The sequence below is a fragment of the Oncorhynchus masou genome, chromosome 32 (genome assembly GCF_036934945.1).
Source record: "Oncorhynchus masou masou isolate Uvic2021 chromosome 32, UVic_Omas_1.1, whole genome shotgun sequence".
Lineage (NCBI taxonomy): Eukaryota > Metazoa > Chordata > Actinopteri > Salmoniformes > Salmonidae > Oncorhynchus > Oncorhynchus masou.
The window spans coordinates 93286940-93311053 of NC_088243.1; the positions used below are offsets into that span (position 1 = coordinate 93286940).

A 24114-nucleotide genomic window follows, 5' to 3' on the forward strand; every position below is an offset into this window, starting at 1 on the left:
TGTGGACTACAGGAAAAAGATGACTGAGCACTCCCCCATTCTCATCGACGGGCTGTTGTGGAGCTGGTTGAGAGCTTCAAGTTCCTTGGTGTCCACATCACCAACAAACTAACATGGTCCAAACACACCAAGACAGTCGTGAAGAGGGCACAACAAAACCTATTCCCCCTCAAAAAGATTTGGCATGGGTCCCCAGATCCTCAAAAGGATCTACAGCTGCACCATCCGGAGCATCCTGACTGGTTGCATCACTGCCTGGTATGGAAACTGCTCGGCCTCTGACCACAAGGCACTTCAGAGGGTTGTGCCTACGGCCCAGTACATCACTGGGGACAAGCTTCCTGCCATCCAGGACCTCTATACCAGGCGGTGTCAGAGAAAGACCCATAGAATTGTCAGACTCCAGCCACCCCAGTCAAAGACTGTTCTCTCTGCTACCGCACGGCAAGCGGTACCGGAGCGCCCAAACTATTTGCATTGCACCTCCTCTCCCCTCTTTTACACCACTGCTACTCTCTGTTGTTATCATCTATGCATAGTCACTTTAATATCTCTACCTACATGTACATATTACCTCAACAGGTGCCCCCGCACATTGACTCTGTACCGGTACCCTCTGTATATAGCCTCCACATTGACTCTGTATATAGCCTCCACATTGACTCTGTACCTGTACCCTCTTTATATAGTCTCGCTATTGTTATTTTACTGCTGCTCTTTAATTACTTGTTACTTTTATTTCTGATTGTTATGCATATTTTTTAACCTGCATTGTTGGTTAGGGGCTCTTAAGTAAGCATTTCACTGTAAGGTCTACACCTGTTGTATTCAGCACATGTGACTAATACAATTTGATTAGACTATATACATAGGGCAAAGCATCCTGAGTCTCTGAGGTGCAGGGTTGAGTACCGGGTGGTAGCTGGCTGGTAACAGGGTCCTGGGATTAGGCAGGCTAGTGGTGACTGAGTCCAGAGAGGGTTTTCAGGCTCTTCCAGGCATCCCTCAGAATAGTGTGTCCTGGTTTATAACATACTTTTTGTAGGCCTACCCGAGGGGACAGGCTCTGAGTGGGGAAGACGTAGGTCTACCTGAGGGGACAGGCTCTGAGTGGGGAAGGACCTGAGGGGACAGGCTCTGAGTGGGGAAGACGTAGGCCTACCTGAGGGGACAGGCTCTGAGTGGGGAAGACGTAGGCCTACCTGAGGGGACAGGCTCTGAGTGTGGGGAAGACGTAGGCCTACCTGAGGGGACAGGCTCTGAGTGGGGAAGACAGGCTCTGGAGTAGGCCTACCTGAGGGGACAGGCAGGCTCTGAGTGGGGAAAGAGGCCTACCTGAGGGGACAGGCTCTGAGTGGGGAAGACGTGAGGGGCAGGCTACCTGAGGGGACAGGCTCTGAGTGGGGAATATGTAGGCCTACCTGAGGGGACAGGCTCTGAGTGGGGAAGACGTAGGGCCTACCTGAGGGGACAGGCTCTGAGTGGGGAATACGTAGGCCTACCCGAGGGACAGGCCTGAGTGGGGGAGGCTTACCTGAGGGGACAGGCTCTGAGTGGGGAAGATGTAGGCCTACCTGAGGGGACAGGCTCTGAGTGGGGAAGACGTAGGCCTACCTGAGGGGACAGGCTCTGAGTGGGGAAGACCTGAGGGGACAGGCCAGGCTCTGAGGGGACAGTGGGGAAGAGGCCTACCCGAGGGGACAGGCCGGGCTCTGAGTGTGGGCGTTTGACTGTCATCGTTGCACTTTGAAGAAGGTGATGACAAAAGCACAGTTTAGAATCTAGTACGTTTGGTCATGTTTGTTTATTGACACTAACTACAAAAACAACAAGCACCGGACAATAGGAGGGAGACTACAATATGGAATCTAGCAATATAGTTCAGAAAGCAATATAGTTTAGGACAGGGCGGGAGACTAGTACAATATAGTTTGGTTTAGAATCGCCGGACACGCAATATGGGCAATATAGTTTAGAATCGTACAATATAGGAGGCGCACTGGCGGTCTACGAGCGCAGAGCATATAGGAATCTAGTACCCATATAGTTTAGAATCTAGTACATATAGTTTAGAATCTGGCTGGATGCCAGCTCCCACCCGTTTAAATGTACATATAGGGACAACTGGCACCGTACACACCGGAATCCTGTGAAGACTCTGCAAGACACAGTGCGCATCACCCCAGTTTAGAATCTAGTACAATATAGTTTAGGGGCCTGACCAATCCCATGCTCGCCACGGTTTAAGCACAGGGATTCATATAGTTTAGAATCCATATAGTTTAGAACACAATATAGTTTTCCCGTTTAGTGCCACATATAGTTTAGAATCCCCACAAATATTTTGGGGCTGCCTCTCGGGCTTAGTTTGCCAGTACCGTGTTCGTGTTTGCTAAACATCCAGTTTTCGCCGGTATCCCTCCTCACACTGTTCCAGAGACTCCCAGGCGGGCTCATATAGTTTAGCACTCTCCCTGGGGCGAATCTAGTACATATAGTTTAGACCACCCCTCTATCTCCTCCCAGGTTGTCTCATACTCCAGATAGCGCTGCTCACCTGTCCAGGAGTCATATAGTTTTCTCCACGCTGCTTGGTCCATTGTTTAGAATCTGTACATATAGGTTTAGAATCTAGTTCTGTTTAGAATCTGTATAGTGGAAGAAGGTGAGGACCAAAGTTTAGAATCTAGTACGTGTTCATGTTTGTTTATTGACACTGAACACTAAAGACAAAAAGTTTAACAACGGTAATAACCAAAACAGTCCTGAAAGGTGAAAAACAGTTTAAACAGAAATCAACTACATATACAAAACCCATGTTTGGGGAAAAAATCTAGTACAATATAGTTTAGAATCTCTCAATCAGAGACAACGTTTAGAATCTAGACAGCTGCCTCTGATTGAGAACCACACATATAGCCAAACAACAAAGAAATACAAAACATAGAAAATGAACATAGAATGTACATATAGTTTAGTCACACCTGGAATCCTAACCAAAATAGAGAATAAGTTTAGAATCTAGTACATAAGTACATATAGTTTAGAATCTAGTACAATATAGTTTAGAATCTAGTACATATAGTTTAGAATCTAGTACATATAGTTTAGAATCTATATAGGAATCTAGTACATATAGTTTAGGAATCTAGTACATATAGTTTAGAATCTAGTACATATAGTTTAGAATCTAGTACATATAGTTTAGAATCTAGTACATATAGTTTAGAATCTAGTACATATAGTTTAGAATCTAGTACATAAGTTTCTAGTACATATAGTTTAGAATCTAGTACATATAGGAATCTAGTACATATAGTTTAGAATCTACCTATAGTTTAGAATCTAGTACATATAGTTTGGATAGGCTCTGAGTTTGGGGAAGACATATAGTTTAGAATCCTACATATAGTTTGTACATATAGGGATCTAGGCATCTAGAGTAGGGAAGAATCGTACATATAGTTTAGAATCTACCTAGTTTAGGGGACAGGCATCTAGTTTAGTGGGGAATCTAGTACATATAGTTTAGAATCCTACCTGTACATATAGGGATAGGCTCTGTTTAGTAGGGAAGTACGTTTAGAGGCCTACCTGAGGGGACAGGCAATATGAGTGGGGAAGTACAATATAGTTTAGAATACTAGTACAATATAGGGACAGGCTCTGAGTGGGGAATCTAGTACAATATAGTTTAGGCCAGTACAATATAGGGGACAGGCAATCTGTTTAGTCAGTACAATATAGTTTAGGATAGTTTAGACTAGTACATATAGTTTAGAATCTAGTACAATATAGTTTAGAATCTAGTACATATAGTTTAGAACCATATAGAGAATCTAGGGAACAGGCTCTAGTTTAGAATCTAGTACAATATAGTTTAGGGGAAGACAATATAGTTTAGAATCTAGTACATATAGTTTAGAATCTAGGGGACAGGAATCTAGTACAATGGGGAAGACAATATAGTTTAGAATCTAGTACATATAGTTTAGGGGACAGGCCCTGAGTAGGTTTAGGTACATATAGACATATAGTTTAGAATCTAGTACAATAGAGTTTAGAATCTAGTACAATATAGTTTAGAATCTAGTACATATAGTTTAGAATCTAGTACCTAGAGAATCTAGTACAATATAGGAATCTAGTACATATAGTTTAGAATCTAGTACATATAGTTTAGAATCTAGTACATATAGTTTAGAATCTAGTACATATAGTTTAGAATCTAGTACAATATAGTTTAGAATCTAGTACATATAGGGTACATATAAGAATCGTAGGCTAGTACATATAGTTTAGAATCTGTACAATATTGGGACAGGAATCTAGTACATATAGTTTAGAATCTAGGGAAAGTACAATATAGTTTAGGAATCTAGTACCTGTTTAGGGGACAGGAATCTAGTCATATGAGTGGGGAATCTAGTAGGAATCTACCGTTTAGGACAGGCTCATATAGTTTAGTGGGGAATCTAGTACATATAGGAATCCTACCTGTTTAGGGGACATATAGGCTCTGAGTGGGGAAAGACATATAGTTTAGGCCTACCTGAGGGGACAGGCTCGAATCTGTAGTATAGTTTAGAATCTAGTACATATAGTTTAGAATCCTACATATAGTTTAGAATCTAGTACATATAGGGGATCTAGGCTCTGAGTACATATAGTTTAGGGATATATTTAGAATCTAGTACATATAGGGGACAGGCTCTAGAGTGGGAATATAGTTTAGGCCTACCCATATATAGGGGACAGGCTCTAGAGTAGTTTAGAATCTAGTACAATATAAGACCTGAGGGGACAGGCTCTGAGTGGGGAAGAATCTAGTACAATATAGGAATCTAGTACCTATAGGGACAGGCTCTGAGTTTAGAATCTAGGGGAATCTAAGAATCTACGTTTAGGCCTACAATATAGTTTAGAATCTAGTACAATATAGTTTAGAATGACATATAGGGACAGGCTCTAGTTGGGGAAGTACGTTTAGGCTAGTACCTATAGGGGACAGGCTCTAGTTTAGTGGTTTAGAATCTAGTACATATAGTTTAGAATCTATAGTTTAGAATCTAGTACATATAGTTTAGAATCTAGTACATATAGGGGACAGGCTATAGAGTGGGGATATAGTTTAGAATCTAGTAGTACATATAGTTTAGAATCTAGGCATATAGTTTAGAATCTAGTACCTATAGGGGACAGGCTCTGAGTTTAGAATCTAGTACATATAGTTTAGAATCTAGTACATATAGTTTAGAGTACATATAGTTTAGAATCTAGGTTTAGAATCTAGTATATAGTTTAGAATCAGGCTCTAGTTGGGGAAGTACATATAGTTTAGAATCCCATATAGGGACAGGCATATAGTTTAGAATCTAGTACATATAGTTTAGAATCTAGTGAGTACAATATAGTTTAGAATCTAGTACATATAGTTTAGATATAGTTTAGAATCTAGTACAATATAGTTTAGAATCTAGTACATATAGTTTAGAATCTAGTACATATAGTTTAGAATCTAGTACATATAGTTTAGACTAGAGTCAATAGTTTAGAATCTAGTACATATAGTTTAGAATCTAGACATAAGTTTAGAATCTAGTACAATATAGTTTAGAATTTACAATATTGTTTAGAATTCAATCTAGTACATATAGTTTAGAATCTAGTAATATAGTTAGAATCTAGAGTTTAGAATCTAGTACAATATAGTTTAGAATGGAGTTTAGAATCTAGTACATATAGTTTAGAGTACATTAGTTTAGAATCTAGTACATATAGTTTAGTTTAGAATCTAGTACAATATAGTTTAATCTAGTACATATAGTTTAGAATCTAGTACAATGGAGTTTAGAATCTAGTACATATAGTTTAGAATCTAGTACATATAGTTTAGAATCTAGTACAATATAGTTTAGAATCTAGTAAATAGTTTAGAATCTAGTACATATAGTTTAGAATCTAGTACAATATAGTTTAGAAAGCAATATAGTTTAGAATCTAGTACAATATAGTTTAGAATCTAGTACAATATAGTTTAGAAAGCAATATAGTTTAGAATCTAGTACAATATAGTTTAGAATCTAGTACAATATAGTTCAGAAAGCAATATAGTTTAGAATCTAGTACAATATAGTTTAGAATCTAGTACATATAGTTTAGAATCTAGTACAATATAGTTTAGAATCTAGTACAATATAGTTTAGAATCTAGTACATATAGTTTAGAATCTAGTACATATAGTTTAGAATCTAGTACATATAGTTTAGAATCTAGTACATATAGTTTAGAATCTAGTACAATATAGTGTAGAATTCAAGACTGAGACCAGAATGCAGCCTGCATCTACGGGAGGCTCAGAATATCAGAGCAACATAGTGTGTACCGGTATGCATGTGGCATTTCCATTGTAGAATGTGTACAGTGTGGTGCCTGCCTCTGTGTGTATTATTCATGAATGAATAACAAATAAAACCAGATCAAAGAGGTGGGACACACACAAAAAAATCGCCAGTAGATATTAAGAGATTTCTGTACGCACTATATTCTAAGCCTATGGGAACGCTCAAAAGGTTTTGGCCAATCGGAAAGCCAGAATTTCCTGACTCATCAACCAATAGGATAGCAGATACGATTTGCGCTAGATGCGCCATTTTAGCGCGTCTCCAGCCATCCGGTATGATGGCGACTTTGCTTTGTCTCCAGTGAACAGGGTTGCATCAATAGTCGATATATATTTTTCTTCTCTCTAAAATTAACAGTGTTTTATCTCCGGGACGACGTGCCAAGAACTACACGTGTCTCAGTCATTCAAGAAATGACTACAGAGTACAGAAGGTATGCGTAATATTCGCCTTTTTTTCCTAAAAAGCAGTTCCTAATGTTGGCGGCTTTGCATTGAAACACTGTGCTAGGCTAGTTAGCTGTCTAGCTATGTAACGGTGTTACGCAGCGGAGCCGGTACGTTTTCTCCAACGCAGCAATGTAGTTAGCTTATAGTATGAAAAACTCTGTGGTATTTTATAAGCTATACACTATTAGTGAGTATTTTCAAAATGGTAAATGTTGCATCACAAAACAATTGTGCGCGTACAATTCCACCTGTGTTGTCTTGAAATGCATCAGCTAGTCGCAGTTTACTTGCTAACTAGCATGCTAACTAATGTGAGATGTTACATTTCATTCTAGGGGGGAGGGGGATAAACGGATGCATGCATTTCGGTGCATGCCTCTGAATGCACTGGACCATGCCTGCACTGGGATTGCAGGGTCGCCCGGGGAACATATTGTCTGAAATCTTGACGTGCTGCAGTGATGTCTATTTTGTTTGATCCCATAACTTTGTCTGGTTGACTTAGCTATTTAGCCATCTTGCATGTGCACTAACCCGTTTTCTAGTTAGTTAGCCTTTGATGGGATGAGGCCCGGGTTTTTGTAGACCGTTTCTCTCCCAGTTGGCCTTCATGTACTCTGTACATGCCGGATAGCCTCCCTGGAAGCGCACACGGCAGAAAGGAAACCGATACATTAGAGAGATGAGCAACAGAACCGCTTCACGCCTATAACGACGCAAAATGGCAATGAATTATCCGAGTTAGCTAAATGCTAACTAGAGCTAGCGCTCTAGTCTTTTTTTTCTCTTCTTTACAACGAGCTGTTGAAAATGAATTTTACTAAGTTAAGTAGCGATCTAGCAAGCTAACGTGTGTTAGGTTATTTACAATATGAATAGCAAAAAAAAACGGACCGTAATGTTTGGTTGCTAGCTAACCATGTAACTAGCCTCTTCCCTCCGCGGGAGGCCGAAAGGATTTGGCATGGGCCCTCAGATCCTCAAAGTTATACAGCTGCACCATCTTGACTGGCTGCATCACTGCTTGGTATGGAAACTGTTTGGGGCTGTGCTCCCTGCCATCTAAGACCTGTATACCAGGCAGTGTCAGAGGAAGGCCCTAGAAAAGGGCCAGACTCCAGCCACCCTAGTAATAGACTGTCCTCTCTGCTACCGCACGGCAAACCGTTAGCGATGCACCAAGTCTGGAACCTGAACAGCTTCAACCCCCCCAAAGCCATAAGACTGCTAAATAGTTAAACAAATAGCTACCCAGACTATCTGCATTGACCCTTTTTGTACTAATGTCACTTTATTCCTAGTTATTTGTACATGCAGAGATTTCAGAAGGCATTCAGACCCCTCCATTTTTTTCCACATTGTTCCATTACAGCCTTATTCTAAAATGGATTCACTTGTTTTTTCCTCCTCAATCTACACACAATACCCCATAATGACATCACAATACCCCATAATGACATCACAATACCCCATAATGACAAAGGAAAAACAGTTTTTTTTTATAGAAGTTAGCAAATGTATAAAAAAATTGATCACATTTACATAAGTATTCAGACCCTGTACTCTGAACTTTGTTGAAGCACCTTTGGCAGCGATTACAGCCTCGCGTCTTCTTGGGTATGACGCTACAAGCTTTGCTTATCTGTATTTGTGGAGTTTCTCCCATTCTTCTCTGTAGTTCCTCTCAAGCTCTGTCAGGATGGATGGGGAGCGTCGCTGCACAGCTATTTTCAGGTCTCCAAAGATGTTAGATCAGGTTCAAGCCCGGGCTCTGACTGGGCCACTAAGGCAGGTCCTCACCAGACATCACCGGCAACAACATCGCCTATGGGCACAAACCCATCGTTGCTGGACAAGACCGGACTGGTGAAAATTGCTCTTTTCTGATTAGTCACGGTTTTGTCTCACCGGGGGTGATAGTCGGCTTCGCATTTATTGTCGAAGGAATGAGCGTTACACCGAGGCCTGTACTCTGGAGCCGGATCGATTTGGAGGTGGAGGGTGCATCGTGGTTTGGTGCGGTGTGTCACAGCATCATCAGACTGAGATTGTCATTGCAGGCAATCTCAATGCTGTGCGTTACAGGGAAGACATCCTCCTCCCTCATGTGGTACCCTTCCTGCAGGCTCATCCTGACATGACCCTCCAGCATGACAATGCCACCAGCCATACTGCTCGTTCTGTGATTTCCTGCAAGACAGGAATGTCAGTGTTCTGCCATGGCCAGAGAAGATCCCGGATCTCAATCCCATTGAGCACGTCTGGGACCTGTTGGATTGGAGGGTGAGGGTGAGGGCCTCCCCCCACACACAGAAATGTCAGGGAATTTGCAGGTGCCTTGGTGGAAGACTGGGGTAACATCTCACAGCAAGAACTGGCAAATCTGGTGCAGTAAATGAGGAGATGCACTGCAGTACATTGTATCTGGTGTGGCCACCAGCTGCATTGACTGTTACTTTTGATTTTGACCCCCCTTTGTTCAGGGACACATTATTCCATTTCTGTCAGTCACATGTCTGTGGAACTTGTTCAGTTTGTCTCAGTTGTTGAATCTTGTTATGTTCATACAAATATTTACACATGTTAAGTTTGCTGAAAATAAACACAGTTGACAGCGAGAGGGCGTTTTTTTTTTGTTTTTTTTTGCAGAGTTTATCTAGATTTGCATCTGAAACCCTATTCCCTTTCTAGTGCACTACATTTGACTAGGGCCCATGCAGAATAGGGTGGCATTTGGAACAGATTTTCGGAATGAAACAGACTCCTCATGTTGATCAGTAATGTTCTTGCATGATGTCGTCCTATACAATGTGACGCCGTCCTGTATGGCGTGAATGAAACAATAATGTCTTAGAAACAGATCAGGCTGTTAATTGGGGCCGATTTCAAGTTTTCATAACAATCGGAAATTGTTTTTTTGGGCGCCTTTTTTTTTTATACCTTTTATTTAACGAGGCAAGTCAGTTAAGACCGCATTCTTATTTTCAATAACGGCCTGGGAACCGTGGGTTAACTGACTTGTTCAGGGGCAGAACGACTGATTTTCACCCTGTCAGCTCGGGGGATCCAATCTTGCATCCCTTACAGTTAACTAGTCCTTGTGCACTCCACAAGGAGACTGCCTGTTACGCGAATGCAGCCCTTTTACTTTCTTCTCCAACACTGTTTTTGCATTATTTAAACCAAATTGAACATGTTTCAATATTTACTTAAGGCTAAATTGATTTTATTGATGTATTATATTAAGTTTAAATAAGTGTTCATTCAGTATTGTTTTAATTGTCATTACAAATATATATATTTTTAAATCGGCCGATTTAATCGGTATCTGCTTCTCTGGTCCTTCAATAATCGGTATCGGCATTGAACAATCATAATCGGTCGACCTCTATTCTAGACACCCATTCCAAATGGGAACTACAAATGTGGTTCATGCGCACTATAAAAACATCCTTCAGTGCAATAGCACTATAAAAACATCCTTCTATAGCACTATAAAAACATCCTTCTATAGCACTATAAAAACATCCTTCTATAGCACTATAAAAACATCCTTCAGCACTATAAAAACATCCTTCTATAGCACTATAAAAACATCCTTCTATAGCACTATAAAAACAGCCTTCTATAGCACTATAAAAACAGCCTTCTATAGCACTATAAAAACAGCCTTCTATAGCACTATAAAAACAGCCTTCTATAGCACTATTAAACAGCCTTCTATAGCACTATAAAAAACAGCACTATTAAACAGCCTTCTATAGCACTATAAAAACAGCCTTCTATAGCAGCCTTCTATAGCAGTATTAAACAGCCTTCTATAGCAGTATTAAACAGCCTTCTATAGCACTATTTAAACAGCCTTCTATAGCACTATTTAAACAGCCTTCTATAGCACTATTTAAACAGCCTTCTATAGCACTATTTAAACAGCCTTCTATAGCACTATTTAAACAGCCTTCTATAGCACTATTTAAACAGCCTTCTATAGCACTATTAAACAGCCTTCTATAGCACTATTAAACAGCCTTCTGATGCCCACATATATGTCGAATAGTCCCTGTTAGATTACTACCTTGGTCTTTGTGATAACTCTATCTCATCACCTGTTCATGTGGAAAAGCCTACGCAGGACAAACGAAAAGACAACTAAAACAACGCATCGCTGAACACCGCAGCTCAATCAGGTGTAAGAACATTGACTATCCAATAGCAGCCCACTTCGTTGAAGCGAACCATCCTATCACCTCCCCCAAACACTCCGGCATGGAGCATGTTGCTCCACCAAGTGGAGGAGGTGACATCGAGATCCTACAACGACAAAGGGAGTCTGTACTGGATATCCTAAAAACATTGACCCCTAGTGGTCTGAATATTGACTTTGATCTCAGGCCCTTCTTATGAACAAATAAATGGATATTCTTTCTACTGTTTATCAGCGTACAGCAAATATGTTTCCCCTGTTGATGGTGCTTCTTATGGTTTAACCAAAGGATGTAATGAAATAGGAAAAAGTGAAATTCAATGAAACAATGTATGTTGATGCTAATATTATGTACACTTATTAAATGTTTCCATATGACAACAGTAGTCTTCATATTTAATATGCCATAAACTTATTTTTCAATTAATTCTAATTAACTTAATCATTATGACACACCCCTCACTATTGTCATTGGTTGCACTAATTGGACTGTTTGTCGACAACCTGGTTCAAGTATTCATGACATCACCCTGAAGAAGGCACAGTGATGCCGGAACGTCGGTGATTTACCCAATAAATGACTGGGAGCTAATATGTATATTTTCAGACCTAATAATTTCTTGTTGTTGGCAGGTAAAATGAGTAAGGCCTCAGCTGAATCTACAGACCAAGTGATGGAGGAGGAAGTAGGTCAGCTTCCGATTACAGACGAAGAGGAGGAGGAAGAGGAGGAGGTAGGTCAACATCAGATGGTCTTTATGTCCCCTGCTTACTTTTTCAAATGTATCCACCTGGACACAAATATTGTTTTACCAAAAACAGTAGTGCACTAGATGGGGAATTGGGTGCCATTTGGTGAACAGCCGGACTGTAGCTTCTGTGGCAGACAACAGGACACTACGATCACTCGGGGGGCTTTTCTCGTGCTTTTTCCTCTTGGATGTTTTTTAATAGACTGTCATGACTGTTTATTCCTCAGGCTGGGAGCTCAACAGAGACTGAGAGACCCTCCTCTTCTCACACCAAGAGGAAGCCTTCTGTTGCAGCCAAGCAAGTTGGAGGGAATGAGTCAGACACCTCGGACGAGAGTGGACAGGACGATGGTGCCTCAGATGGTAAGGTCTACCACTAGACCTGGGGCCAGCACGGGTTTTAGTGCTTCTTAATATCATTGTGGCATTTCTACACTTTGTGGATAATTATAATATAATATAATAATAATATATCCCATTTAGCAGACGCTTTTGTCCAAAGCGACTTACAATCGGCTGGGGCCACACTTTTACATTGGGTGGATACGCTTGGCATTGCAAGCGCCATGCTCTGACTGAGCCACACAGGACTTATGTGTTTGCTGGTCTATTCTGAGTTGATGTTCAAGGTTAAGTAGTGCACTATATAGGGAATAGGGTTCCATAGGGCTCTGGTCTAAAGTAGTGGACTATATAGGGATCTGGTTTTCCCCCTCATCAATCTACACACACGACCCCACAATGACATCACACTACCCCACAATGACAAAACAAAAACGTTTATTTAGATTTGTTTTCAAATGTCTTAAAAAAAACCAAACATCTTATCTATCTCTGTATTCAGACCCTTTGCTATGAGACTCAAAATTGAGCTCAGGTGCATCCTGTTTCCATTGATCATCCTTGAGATGTTTCTACAACTTGATTGGAGTCCACCTGTGGTAAATTCAACTGATTGGACGTGATTTGGAAAGGCACACGCCTGTCTATATAAGGTCACACAGTTGACAGTGTATTTCAGAGCAAAAACCATGAGGTCCATGAGGTCAAATAAATTGTCCGTAGAGCTCCGAGTTCCAGAGTGTTCCTCTGTGGAGATGAGAGAACCTTCCAGAAGGACAACCATCTCTGCAGCACTTCACCAATTAGGCCTTTATGGTAGAATGGCCAGACGGAAGCCACTCCTCAGTAAAAGGCGCATGACAGCCCGCTTGGAGTTTGCCAAAAGGCACCTAAAGGACTCAGACCATGAGAAACAAGAATCTTTGGTCGAATGAAACCAAGATTGGCATTCAGGTCAGAGTTCAATCTTCATGTCTGGAGGAAACCTGACCTCATTCCTATGGTGAAGCATGTTGGTGGCAGCATCATGCTCAGGGACTGGAAAACTAGTCAGGATCGAGTGAAAGATGAACAGAGCAAGGTACAGAGAGATCGTTAATAAAAATCTGCTCCAGAGCGCTCAGGACCTCCGAGTGGGGGCGAAGGTTGACCTTTCAACAGGACAACGACCCTAACCACACAGCCAAGGCTACGCAGGAGTGGCTTCAGGACAAGTCTCTGAATGTCCTTGAGTGGCCCAGTCAGAGCCCAAACTTGAGCCCAATCTCTGGAGAGACCTGAGAATAGCTGTGCAGCGACGCTCCCCATCCAACCTGACAGCTTGAGAGGATCTACAGAGAAGAATGGGAGAAACTCCACAAATACAGGTGTGCCAAGCTTGTAGAGTCATCCCAATAAAACTGGAGGCTGTAATCGCTGCTGAAGGTGCTTCAACAAAGTACTGAGTGAAGAGTCCTGAATGCCAACCGGACTTGCACTGTATATTGAGGACATTTAGTAAGGTCTAAGTCTATGCCCATTGATCTGTCAACAGTAGGAATTCTTCAGTAAAGTCTTTGTCATTCAACAAGAGGCGACTCGTTTTCATGTACAGTCTTTTCTTCTGAAAATACTGCACCATATCTGATGGAAAAGTGTGTGGTCAAGATCTCTGGCAAAAACGTCAGTTACATGTTTCTTGTTGTCTTAGATTCATTCTGACTATTTTGAGGAAGTGTATACTGGCTACGGCATCACAAAATGGACAAACAGCTCTGCAGCCTTTTCTGTTGTTCCAAGGAAGGTTTTTTCTGGGAGTATGGAGCTCCCTTGTTAGGTTCCCCTAGACCAGATTACTCTTCTCCAGCCGAACTAAAGCATGCTGACACCGTAATTTCCTGTCCTCTCCTTCAGGGATGTTGGTTGTGCGGCCTCCTGCTGGGACTGACAACAAGGAGGACAAGAGCAGAGGAGCCATGAAGCTCCGAGTGGACCTCTCACGGAGAAAGACAGGTTAGTCTCCTCACTATATACCACACTGCTACCAACCAGGGGATAGTCGGAGAAGCCCCCAAGGTTTTGACCGGAAAGGGTGTTCCTACGGCCTAATAATCACAACTACTGCCAGTTTAATGAAGTCAAACCTTTTGGGATTGATATTTGTGTTTATTAGGGATCCCCATTAACTGCTCTTCCTGGGGTCCAAACACATTAAGGCTGTTAGGTCACCTAAAACAACAGGCGGGTCACCTAAAACAACAGGCGGGTCACCTAAAACAACAGGCGGGTCACCTAAAACAACAGGCGGGTCACCTAAAACAACAGGCGGGTCACCTAAAACAACAGGCGGGTCACCTAAAACAACAGGCGGGTCACCTAAAACAACAGGCGGGTCACCTAAAACAACAGGCGGGTCACCTAAAACAACAGGCGGGTCACCTAAAACAACAGAAATAACAGTACATGGTTGCATCACTGCCTGGTATGGCCACTGCTCGGCTTCCAACCGCAGAGCACTACAGAGGGTAGTACCAACGGCCCAGTACATCACTGGGTCCATGGCACTACAGAGGGTAGTACCAACGGCCCAGTACATCACTGGGTCCAAGGCACTACAGAGGGTAGTACCAACGGCCCAGTACATCACGACCAGGCGGTGTCAGAGGAAGGCCCTACAAATTGTCAAAGACTCCAGCCACCCTAGTCATATACTGTTCTCTCTGCTACCGCGCGGCAAGCGGCCCTGGAATGCCAAGTCCAGGTCCAAGAGGATTCTAAACAGCTTCTACCCCCAAGCCATAAGACTGCTGAACATCTAATCAAATAGCTCCCCAGACTACTTGCATTGCCTTGTAAGTTAGCATTTCATTGTTTGTCTACACCTTTTTATGACGCATTTGACAAATACAATTTGATTTTAAGTTTCTAGCTAGTGTCCAGGGTTACTAGTTTCCCAGGTTTACTTTAAAAATAAAAACAGTTGGAAGCCCCATTTTTGTTAAACCGTTGGCCTACCTAATCCGGCTAATTTAGGTCCCTTGTCCAAATGTACTGTTAAGTTCCACTCAAACTGATGGGCTGTGTCACTGCTGAGTAATGTTGCCAGTCTCCTTATTGGGGAGTACCCTACTGAATACAGTTAATTTATATTCTAGCCTGGCTGTTCGTGAGTTTAGTTCTAACAGTCAGGGTTTTATCTAGAATTGCATCCCAAATGGCACCCTTTTCCCTTCACACTACATTTGACTCCTGGAGACACAACCTCTCGCATCGTCACTCAATGCCTAGGTTTACCGCCACTGTATTCACATCCTACCATACCTTTTGTCTGTACATTATGCCTTGAATCTATTCTTCCACGACCAAAATCCTGCTCCTTTTACTCTCTGTTCCGAACGCACTAGACATCCAGTTCTTTTAGCCTTATCCTACTCCTCCTCCTGTTCCTTCCTCTTAATCCATTCCCCAGCTCCACTCCCATTCCACATCTCCACTCCCATTCCCCAGCTCCACTCCCAATCCCCAGCTCCACTCCCAATCCCTAGCTCCACTCCCATTCCCCAGCTCCACTCCCAATCCCCGGCTCCACTCCCATTCCCCAGCTCCACTCCCAATCCCCGGCTCCACTCCCATTCCCCAGCTCCACTCCCATTCCCCAGCTCCACTCCCATTCCCCGGCTCCACTCCCATTCCCCAGCTCCACTCCCATTCCCCAGCTCCACTCCCATTCCCCAGCTCCACTCCCAATCCCCGGCTCCACTCCCATTCCCCAGCTCCACTCCCATTCCCCAGCTCCACTCCCATTCCCTAGCTCCACTCCCATTCCCCGGCTCCACTCCCATTCCCCGGCTCCACTCCCATTCCTCAGGCGCTCTTATTTGTTGACTTCTGTAACCGTAAAAGCCTTGGTTTCATGCATGTTAACATCAGAAGCCTCCTCCCTAAGTTTGTTTTATTCACTGCTCTAGCACACTCTGCCAACCCGGATGTCCTAGCTGTGTCTGAATCCTGGTTTAGGAAGACTACCAAAAACCCTGAAATTTCCATCCCTAACTATAACATTTTCCAACAAGATAGCACTGCCAAAGGGGACGGAGTTAGCCTGCAGAGTTTTGTCTTACTCTCCAAGTCTGTGCCCAAACAATTTGAGCTTCTACTTGTAAAAATCCACATTTCCAAAAACAAGTCTCACTGTTGCTGCTTGCTATAGACTACCTTCTGCCCCCAGCTGTGCCCTGGACAACATATGTGAATTGATTGCCCTCCATCTGTCCTCAGAACTTGCGCTGTCAGGTGACCTAAACTGGGACATGTTTAATTTAATTCATGTTTAACATGCTTAAATCCCAGGCCATCCTACAATCCTAGCTTGATGCCCTCAATCTCACACAAATTATCAATGAACTTACCAAGTACAAATCCCCAAATCTCTAAACACAAGCACCCTCATAGACGTCATCCTGACCAACCTGCCCTCTAAATACACCTCTGCTGTTTTCAACCAGGATCTCAGCGATCACTGCCTCATTTCCTGTGTCTGTAATGGGTCTGCGGTCAAACGACCACCCCTCGTCACTGTCAAACGCTCCCTAAAACCATTCAGCGAGCAGGCCTTTCTAAACGACTTGGCCTGGGTATTCTGGAAGGATATTGACCTCATTCCGTCAGTAGAGGATGCCTGGTTATTCTTTTAAAAGTGCCTTCCTCTTTGGGATAGCCGTGCCACTAGCGCCTCGACAACATCCGGTGAAATTGCAGAGCACGATATTCAAATTACTGAAATTGAAATCAATAATATTGAACATTCATGAAAATACAAGTGCCATCATTTTAAAAGCATAACTTCTTAATCCAGCCGCTTTGTCAGGTTTCAACTTTCTGGCGATATCCGAGGACAGCTGACTTGGTTGACTGGCGCCTCGCACACGCATTACATACATTTTCCAACCAAGCAGACTCAGTAATCCACCGGTTTCCCTCGTTCAAAATGCATACAAATGACTCCCGTAAATGACCAATAAACTTCTTCCAAACATATCAAACAACTAATCAATCCTCAGGTACCCTATGATGTAAATAAACGATTAAATTTAAGTTGGAGAATACCGGAGACCCTTCCCGGAGATAATTAACGCAGTACGCACTCTCACTGCAACAAACATTACAGCCAAAATGGGAGCCACTTACTAAAACTACAGATTCTAGCTCATTTAAAAAAAAAATAACAAGCCTGAAACTCTTTTAAATGACTGTTGACATCTAGTGGAAGCCCTAGGAACTGCTATCTGGGAGGTATTCCTTTTATATTCCCATTGACAGCCATAGTAATCCAGGGTGAGCTGGAAAAAAATTGTCTGGATTGTCCTCCGGTTGATGATTTGACTGGGAGCTAATATGTATATCAGACCTAATAATGGGATTTCTTGTTGTTGGCAGGTAAAATGAGTAAGGCCTCAGCTGAATCTACAGACCAAGTGATGGAGGAGGAAGTAGGTCAGCTTCCGATTACAGACGAAGAGGAGGAGGTAGGTCAACATCAGATGGTCTTTATGTCCCCTGCTTTTTCAAATGTATCCACCTGGACACAAACATTGTTTTACCAAAAACAGTAGTGCACTAGATGGGGAATTGGGTGCCATTTGGTGAACAGCCGGACTGTAGCTTCTGTGGCAGACAACAGGACACTACGATCACTCGGGGGGCTTTTCTCATGCTTTTTCCTCTTGGATGTTTTTTAATAGACTGTCATGACTGTTTATTCCTCAGGCTGGGAGCTCAACAGAGACTGAGAGACCCTCCTCTTCTCACACCAAGAGGAAGCCTTCTGTTGCAGCCAAGCAAGTTGGAGGGAATGAGTCAGACACCTCGGACGAGAGTGGACAGGACGATGGCGCATCAGATGGTAAGGTCTACCACTAGACCTGGGGCCAGCACGGGTTTTAGTGCTTCTTAAATCTTTTGGCTGGGATCCCGTAAACTTCTCTAGGTTGGGGGGCAGCATTTGGAATTTAGAATTAAAAGCATGCCCAAATTAAACGGCCTGCTACTCAGGCCCAGACGATATGATATGCATATAACCGGTAGATTTGGATAGACAACACTAAAGTTTCCAAAACTGTGAAAATTGTCTGTGTATAAATGAACTGATTTGCCAGGTGAAAACCTGAGAAAAATCCATTCAGGAAGTAGTTGTTCTTTTGGTTTTGAAGTTTTCTATTCAATGCCATTACAGTATCCATTGACTTAGGACTCCACTTGCAGTTCCTATGCCTTCCACTAGATGTCAACAGGGTTTAGAACTTGTTTCAGGCTTGTATTCTGATAAATGAAGCAGTAAGACCAGTCTGAATGAGTGGACCCTTGTGTCAGCTTTTTCATGCGCATGTGCATTTCTTGTTTACCTTTTATCTTGATGATGTTATTGTCCAGTTGAAATATTATAGATCATTTAGGCTAAAACAACCTGAGGATTGAATATAAACATCGTTTGACATGTTTTTATGAACTTTACGGATACAATTAGGATTTTTTGCCTGCCTATTGACTGCATTTGCGCCTGTGGGTTTCTGAAGAAAACACGCAAACAAAACGGAGGTTTTTGGATATAAAGAGGGACTTTATCGAACAAAAGGAACATTTATTGAGTAAATGAATGTCTTCTGAGTGCCACCATATGAAGATCATCAAAGGTAAGTGATTAATTTTATCTCTATTTCTTAGTTCTGTAACTCTTCTACTTGGCTGGTTACTGTTTGTAATGATTTGTATGCTGGGCTGTGTTCTCAAATAATCGTAAGGTCTTCTTTTGCCGTAAAGCATTTTTTAAATCTGACACCGTGGTTGGAGTTAAAAGAAGTTGATCTTTAAACCTACGTAGAATATGTTTTGTTTTCCAAAGTTTTATGAGGAGTATTTCTGTATTTGAATTTGGCTCTCTGCAATCTCACTGGATGTTGGCCAGGTGGGATGCTAACGCCCCACATACCCTAGAGGTTAACGGGATCGATATGACAACAGCCAGTGAAATTGCAGGGCGCCAAATTCAAAAAAACAAATCTCATAATTAAAATTCCTCAAGCATACAAGTATTTTACACCATTTTAAAGATATACTTGTTAGTCCCACCCCAGTGTCTGATTTTCAAAAAGGCTTTACGACAAGAGCACAACATCATGTTAGGTCAACACCTATTCACAGAAAGACTGCCATTTTCCAGCCAAAGAGAGGAGTCACAAAAAGCAGAAATAGAGATCAAATTAATCACTAACCTTTGATGATCTTCATCAGATGGCACTCATAGGAGTTCATTTTACACAATACATGTATGTTTTGTTTGATGAAGTTCATATTTATATCCAAAAATCTGTTTACATTGGTGCATTATGTTTGGCCTCCAAAACATCTGATTTTACCAAGAGCCACATCAATTTACAGAAATACTCATAATAACCATGTGGATGTGACAAATAAAATTTGATTTGATTTGAAATACTCATAATAAACATTGAGAGATTCAAGTATTATACATGGAACTTTAGATAAACCTCCCCTGAATGAAACCGCTGTGTCACATTTAAAAAAAACTTTACTGCGAAAGCAAACCATGCAATAATCTGACAGGGCTCAGAGCCCAAACAAGCCATAAAGATATCCGCCATGTTGTGGAGTCAACAGATGTCAGAAATGGTATTATAAATATTCACTTACCTTAAATCTTCATCAGAATGCACCCCCAGGAATCCCAGTTCCACAATAAATGTTTGATTTGTTATATGAAGTCCATATTTTATGTCCAAATACCTCCTTTTTGTTTGCGTGTTTAGTACACAATCCAAATTCACGAGTCCAGGCGAAAAGTGATATTACAGTTCGTAGAAACATGTCAAACGAAGTATAGAATTAATCTTTAGGATGTTTTTATCATAAATCTTCAATAATGTTCCAATAATGCACCCTGACTTGAAGAGCCCTCATTCCCCCCTCCTTCACAGTAGAAGCATCAAACAAGGTTCTAAAGACTGTTGACATCTTCATTTCCACACTTTGTGGATATTTTTGTTTTTGTTGGTCTATTCTGAGTTGATGTTCAATGTAGTGCACTATATAGGGAATAGGGTTCCATTTTTATTTTTTTTATTCTACCTTTTATTTTACTAGGCAAGTCAGTTAAGAACAAATTCTTATTTTCAATGACAGCCTAGGAACAGTGGGTTAACTGCCTGTTCAGGGGCAGAACGACAGATTTTGTACAGCTCTGGGATTTGAACTTGCAACCTTTCGGTTACTAGTCCAATGCTCTAACCACTAGGCTACACTGCCGCCCCATAGGTATCTGGTCTAAAGTAGTGCACAATATAGGGAATAGGGTTCCATAGGGCTCTGGTCTAATGTAGTGCACTATATAGCTTCTAAGTCTAAACAGTTCGGTAGAGTTTGCATAGAGAACATGTCAAATAAAGGTTGAATATTATTTTATATTTTTTTATGAAATCAAATCTCCCTCACTAACCATTTATCTAATCTGACCCTGTCATTATCTGATTTTACCACTAGGGGTAGCCTTCCACAGTTCTGTTGCACAGTTCTGTTGCAGTACCTGCTTTTACCACTAGGGGGTAACCTTGCACACGTTCTACTTCACCCTTTGTCTCTGTATGGTGCATTCAGAAAGTATTCAGACCCCTTGACTTTTTCCACATTTTGTTACGTTACAGCCTTATTCTAAAATGGATTAAATAGTCGTCGTCCCCATCAATCTACACACACTACCCCATAATGACATCACACTACCCCATGGTGCAAAAACAGGTTTTTAGATCTTTTCAAATGTATTAATAATAAAAAACAGATACCTTATTTACATAAATATTCAGGCACTTTGCTATGAGACTCGAAATTGAGTGCAGGTGCATCCTGTTTGATCATTGATCATCCTTGAGATGTTTCTACAACTTCCTTGGAGTCCACCTGTGGTAAATTCAACTGATTGGACATGATTTGGAAACAAATACACCTGTCTATATAAGGTCCCACAGTTGACAGTGAATGTAACAGCAAAAACCAAGCCATGAGGTCAAAGGAATTGTCCGTGGAGCTCCGAGACAGGATTTTGTCAAGGTACAGATCAGGGGAATGGTACAAAAACATTTCTGCAGCATTGAAGGTCCCCAAGAACACAGCGGCCTCCATTATTAAATGGAAGAAGTTTGGAACCACAAAGACTCTTCCTAGAGCTGGCCGCCTGGCCAAACAGAGCAAACTGGGGAAAAGGGCCTTGGTCAGGGAGGTGACCAAGAACCCAATGGTCACTCTGACAGAGCTCCAGAGTTCCTCTGTGGGAGAACCTCCCAGAAGGACAACCATCTCTGCAGCAGTCCACAATTCAGGACTTTATGGTAGTGGCCAGACAGAAGCCTCTCCTCAGTAAGAGACCTCAAGAGTTTACCAAAAGATACCTGACTCTGACCATGAGAAACAATATTATCTGGTGTTTTTTATTTTATTTCACCTTTATTTAACCAGGTAGGCTAGTTGAGAACAAGTTCTCATTTGCAACTGGGACCTGGCCAAGATAAAGCATAGCAGTGTGAACAGACATCACAGAGTTACACATGGAGTAAACAATTAACAAGTCAATAACACAGTAGAAAAAAAGGGAGTCTATATACAATGTGTGCAAAAGGCATGAGGAGGTAGGCAATTAATTACAATTTTGCAGATTAACACTGGAGTGATAAATGATCAGATGGTCATGTACAAGTAGAGATATTGGTGTGCAAAAGAGCAGAAAAGTAATTAAATAAAAACAGTATGGGGATGAGGTAGGTAAAATTGGGTGGGCTATTTACCGACAGACTATGTACAGCTGCAGCGATCGGTTAGCTGCTCAGATAGCAGATGTTTGAAGTTGGTGAGGGAGATAAAAGTCTCCAACTTCAGGGATTTTTGCAATTCGTTCCAGTCACAGGCAGCAGAGAACTGGAACGAAAGGCGGCCAAATGAGGTGTTGGCTTTAGGGATGATCAGTGAGATACACCTGCTGGAGTGTGTGCTACGGGTGGGTGTTGCCATCGTGACCGGTGAACTGAGATAAGGCGGAGCTTTACCTAGCATGGACTTGTAGATGACCTGGAACCAGTGGGTCTGGCAACGAATATGTAGCGAGGGCCAGCCGACTAGAGCATACAAGTCGCAGTGGTGGGTGGTATAAGGTGCGTTAGTGACAAAACGGATGGCACTGTGATAAACTGCATCCAGTTTGCTGAGTAGAGTGTTGGAAGCTATTTTGTAGATGACGTCGCCAAAGTCGAGGATCGGAAGGATAGTCAGTTTTACTAGGGTAAGTTTGGCGGCAAGAGTGAAGGAGGCTTTGTTGCGGAATAGAAAGCCGACTCTAGATTTGATTTTCGATTGGAGATGTTTGATTTGAGTCTGGAAGGAGAGTTTACAGTCTAGCCAGACTGGTGTGACGAAACCAAGATTGTACTCTTTGACCTGAATGTCAAGCGTGCGTCTGGAGGAAACCTGACACCATTCCTATGATGAAGCATGGTGGTGGTGGCAGCATCATACTGTGGGGATGTTTTTCTGTAGCAGGGACAGAATGTAAAGAACGATCCTTGGTGAAAACCAGCTCCCGAGCACTCAGGACCTCAGATTGGGGTGAAGTTTCACCTTCCAACAGGACAATGACCACAGCCAAGACAACGTAGGCGTGGCTTTGGGACAAGTGTCTGAATGTCCTCGAGTTGCCCAGCCGGAGCTTGATCTTGAACCCGATCTAACGTCTCTGGAGTTACCTGAGAATAGCTGTGCAGCGACGCTCCCCATCCAACCTGACAGCTTGAGAGGATCTGCAGAGAAGAATGGGAGAAACTCCCCAAATACAGGTGTGCCAAGCTTGTAGCGTCATACCCAAGAAGACTGGAGGCTGTAATCGTTGCCAAAGATGCTTCAACAAAGTATCGAGTAAAGAGTCTGAATTCTTATGTAATGATTCAGTTTATTCAATTTGCACAACTGTATAATCTGCTTTTGCTTTGTATTTATGGGGTATTGTGATGTCATTATGGGGTATTGTGTGTAGATTGAGGAATAAACAATGTAATCCCTTTTAGAACAAGGCTGTAACGTAACAATGTGGAAAATGTCACGGGTTGAATACCTCCCGAAATGCACTGTATATTGAGGACATTTAGTAAGGTCTAAGTCTATGCCCATTGATCTGTCAACAGTAGGAATTCTTCAGTAAAGTCTTTGTCATTCAACAAGAGGCGACTCGTTTTCATGTACATTTTTTCTTCTGAAAATACTGCACCATATCTCAGATGGAAAAGTGTGTGGTCAAGATCTCTGGCAAAAACGTCAGTTACATGTTTCTTGTTGTCTTAGATTCATTCTGACTATTTTGAGGAAGTGTATACTGGCTATGGCATCACAAAATGGACAAACAGCTTTGCAGCTTTTTCTGTTGTTCCAAGGAGGGTTTTTTCTGGGAGTATGAAGCTCAAATCAAATTTATTTATATAGCCCTTCGTACATCAGCTGATATCTCAAAGTGCTGTACAGAAACCCAGCCAAAAACCCCAAACAGCAAGCAATGCAGGTGTAGAAGCACGGTGGTTAGCAAAAACTCCCAAGAAAGGCCAAAACCTAGGAAGAAACTTAGAAGAACCAGGCTATGTGGGGTGGCCAGTCCTCTTCTGGCTGTGCCGGGTAGAGATTATAACAGAACATGGCCAAGATGTTCAAATGTTCATAAATGACCAGCATGGTCGAATAATAAGGCAGAACAGTTGAAACTGGAGCAGCAGCACGGCCAGGTGGACTGGGGACAGCAAGGAGTCATGTCAGGTAGTCCTGGGGCATGGTCCTAGGGCTCAGGTCCTCCGAGAGAGAGAGAAAGAGAGAGAAGGAGAGAATTAGAGAACGCACACTGAGATTCACACAGGACACCAAATTGGACAGGAGAAGTACTCCAGATA

General features: G+C 42.1%; 1 protein-coding gene across 4 annotated transcripts in view; it reads left to right on the forward strand.

The window, feature by feature from the left end:
* Positions 1 to 6672: 6672 nt before the first annotated feature.
* Positions 6673 to 24114, forward strand: part of LOC135526811 (transcriptional regulator ATRX-like) — a 117933-nt gene continuing 100491 nt past the window's right edge. For 3 of the 4 annotated variants that reach the window (XR_010453356.1, XM_064955483.1, XM_064955484.1), the window contains exons 1-6: positions 6673 to 6837; positions 11691 to 11791; positions 12037 to 12172; positions 14045 to 14143; positions 17567 to 17655; positions 17897 to 18032. Coding sequence is in view for 3 of the 4 variants with exons in the window: in XM_064955483.1 (XP_064811555.1) it covers positions 11696 to 11791; positions 12037 to 12172; positions 14045 to 14143; positions 17567 to 17655; positions 17897 to 18032 (556 nt within the window). In the remaining variant the exon portion in view is untranslated. The remainder of the gene's footprint in view (positions 6838 to 11690; positions 11792 to 12036; positions 12173 to 14044; positions 14144 to 17566; positions 17656 to 17896; positions 18033 to 24114) is intronic. The other variant, XM_064955485.1, reaches the window with a different exon arrangement.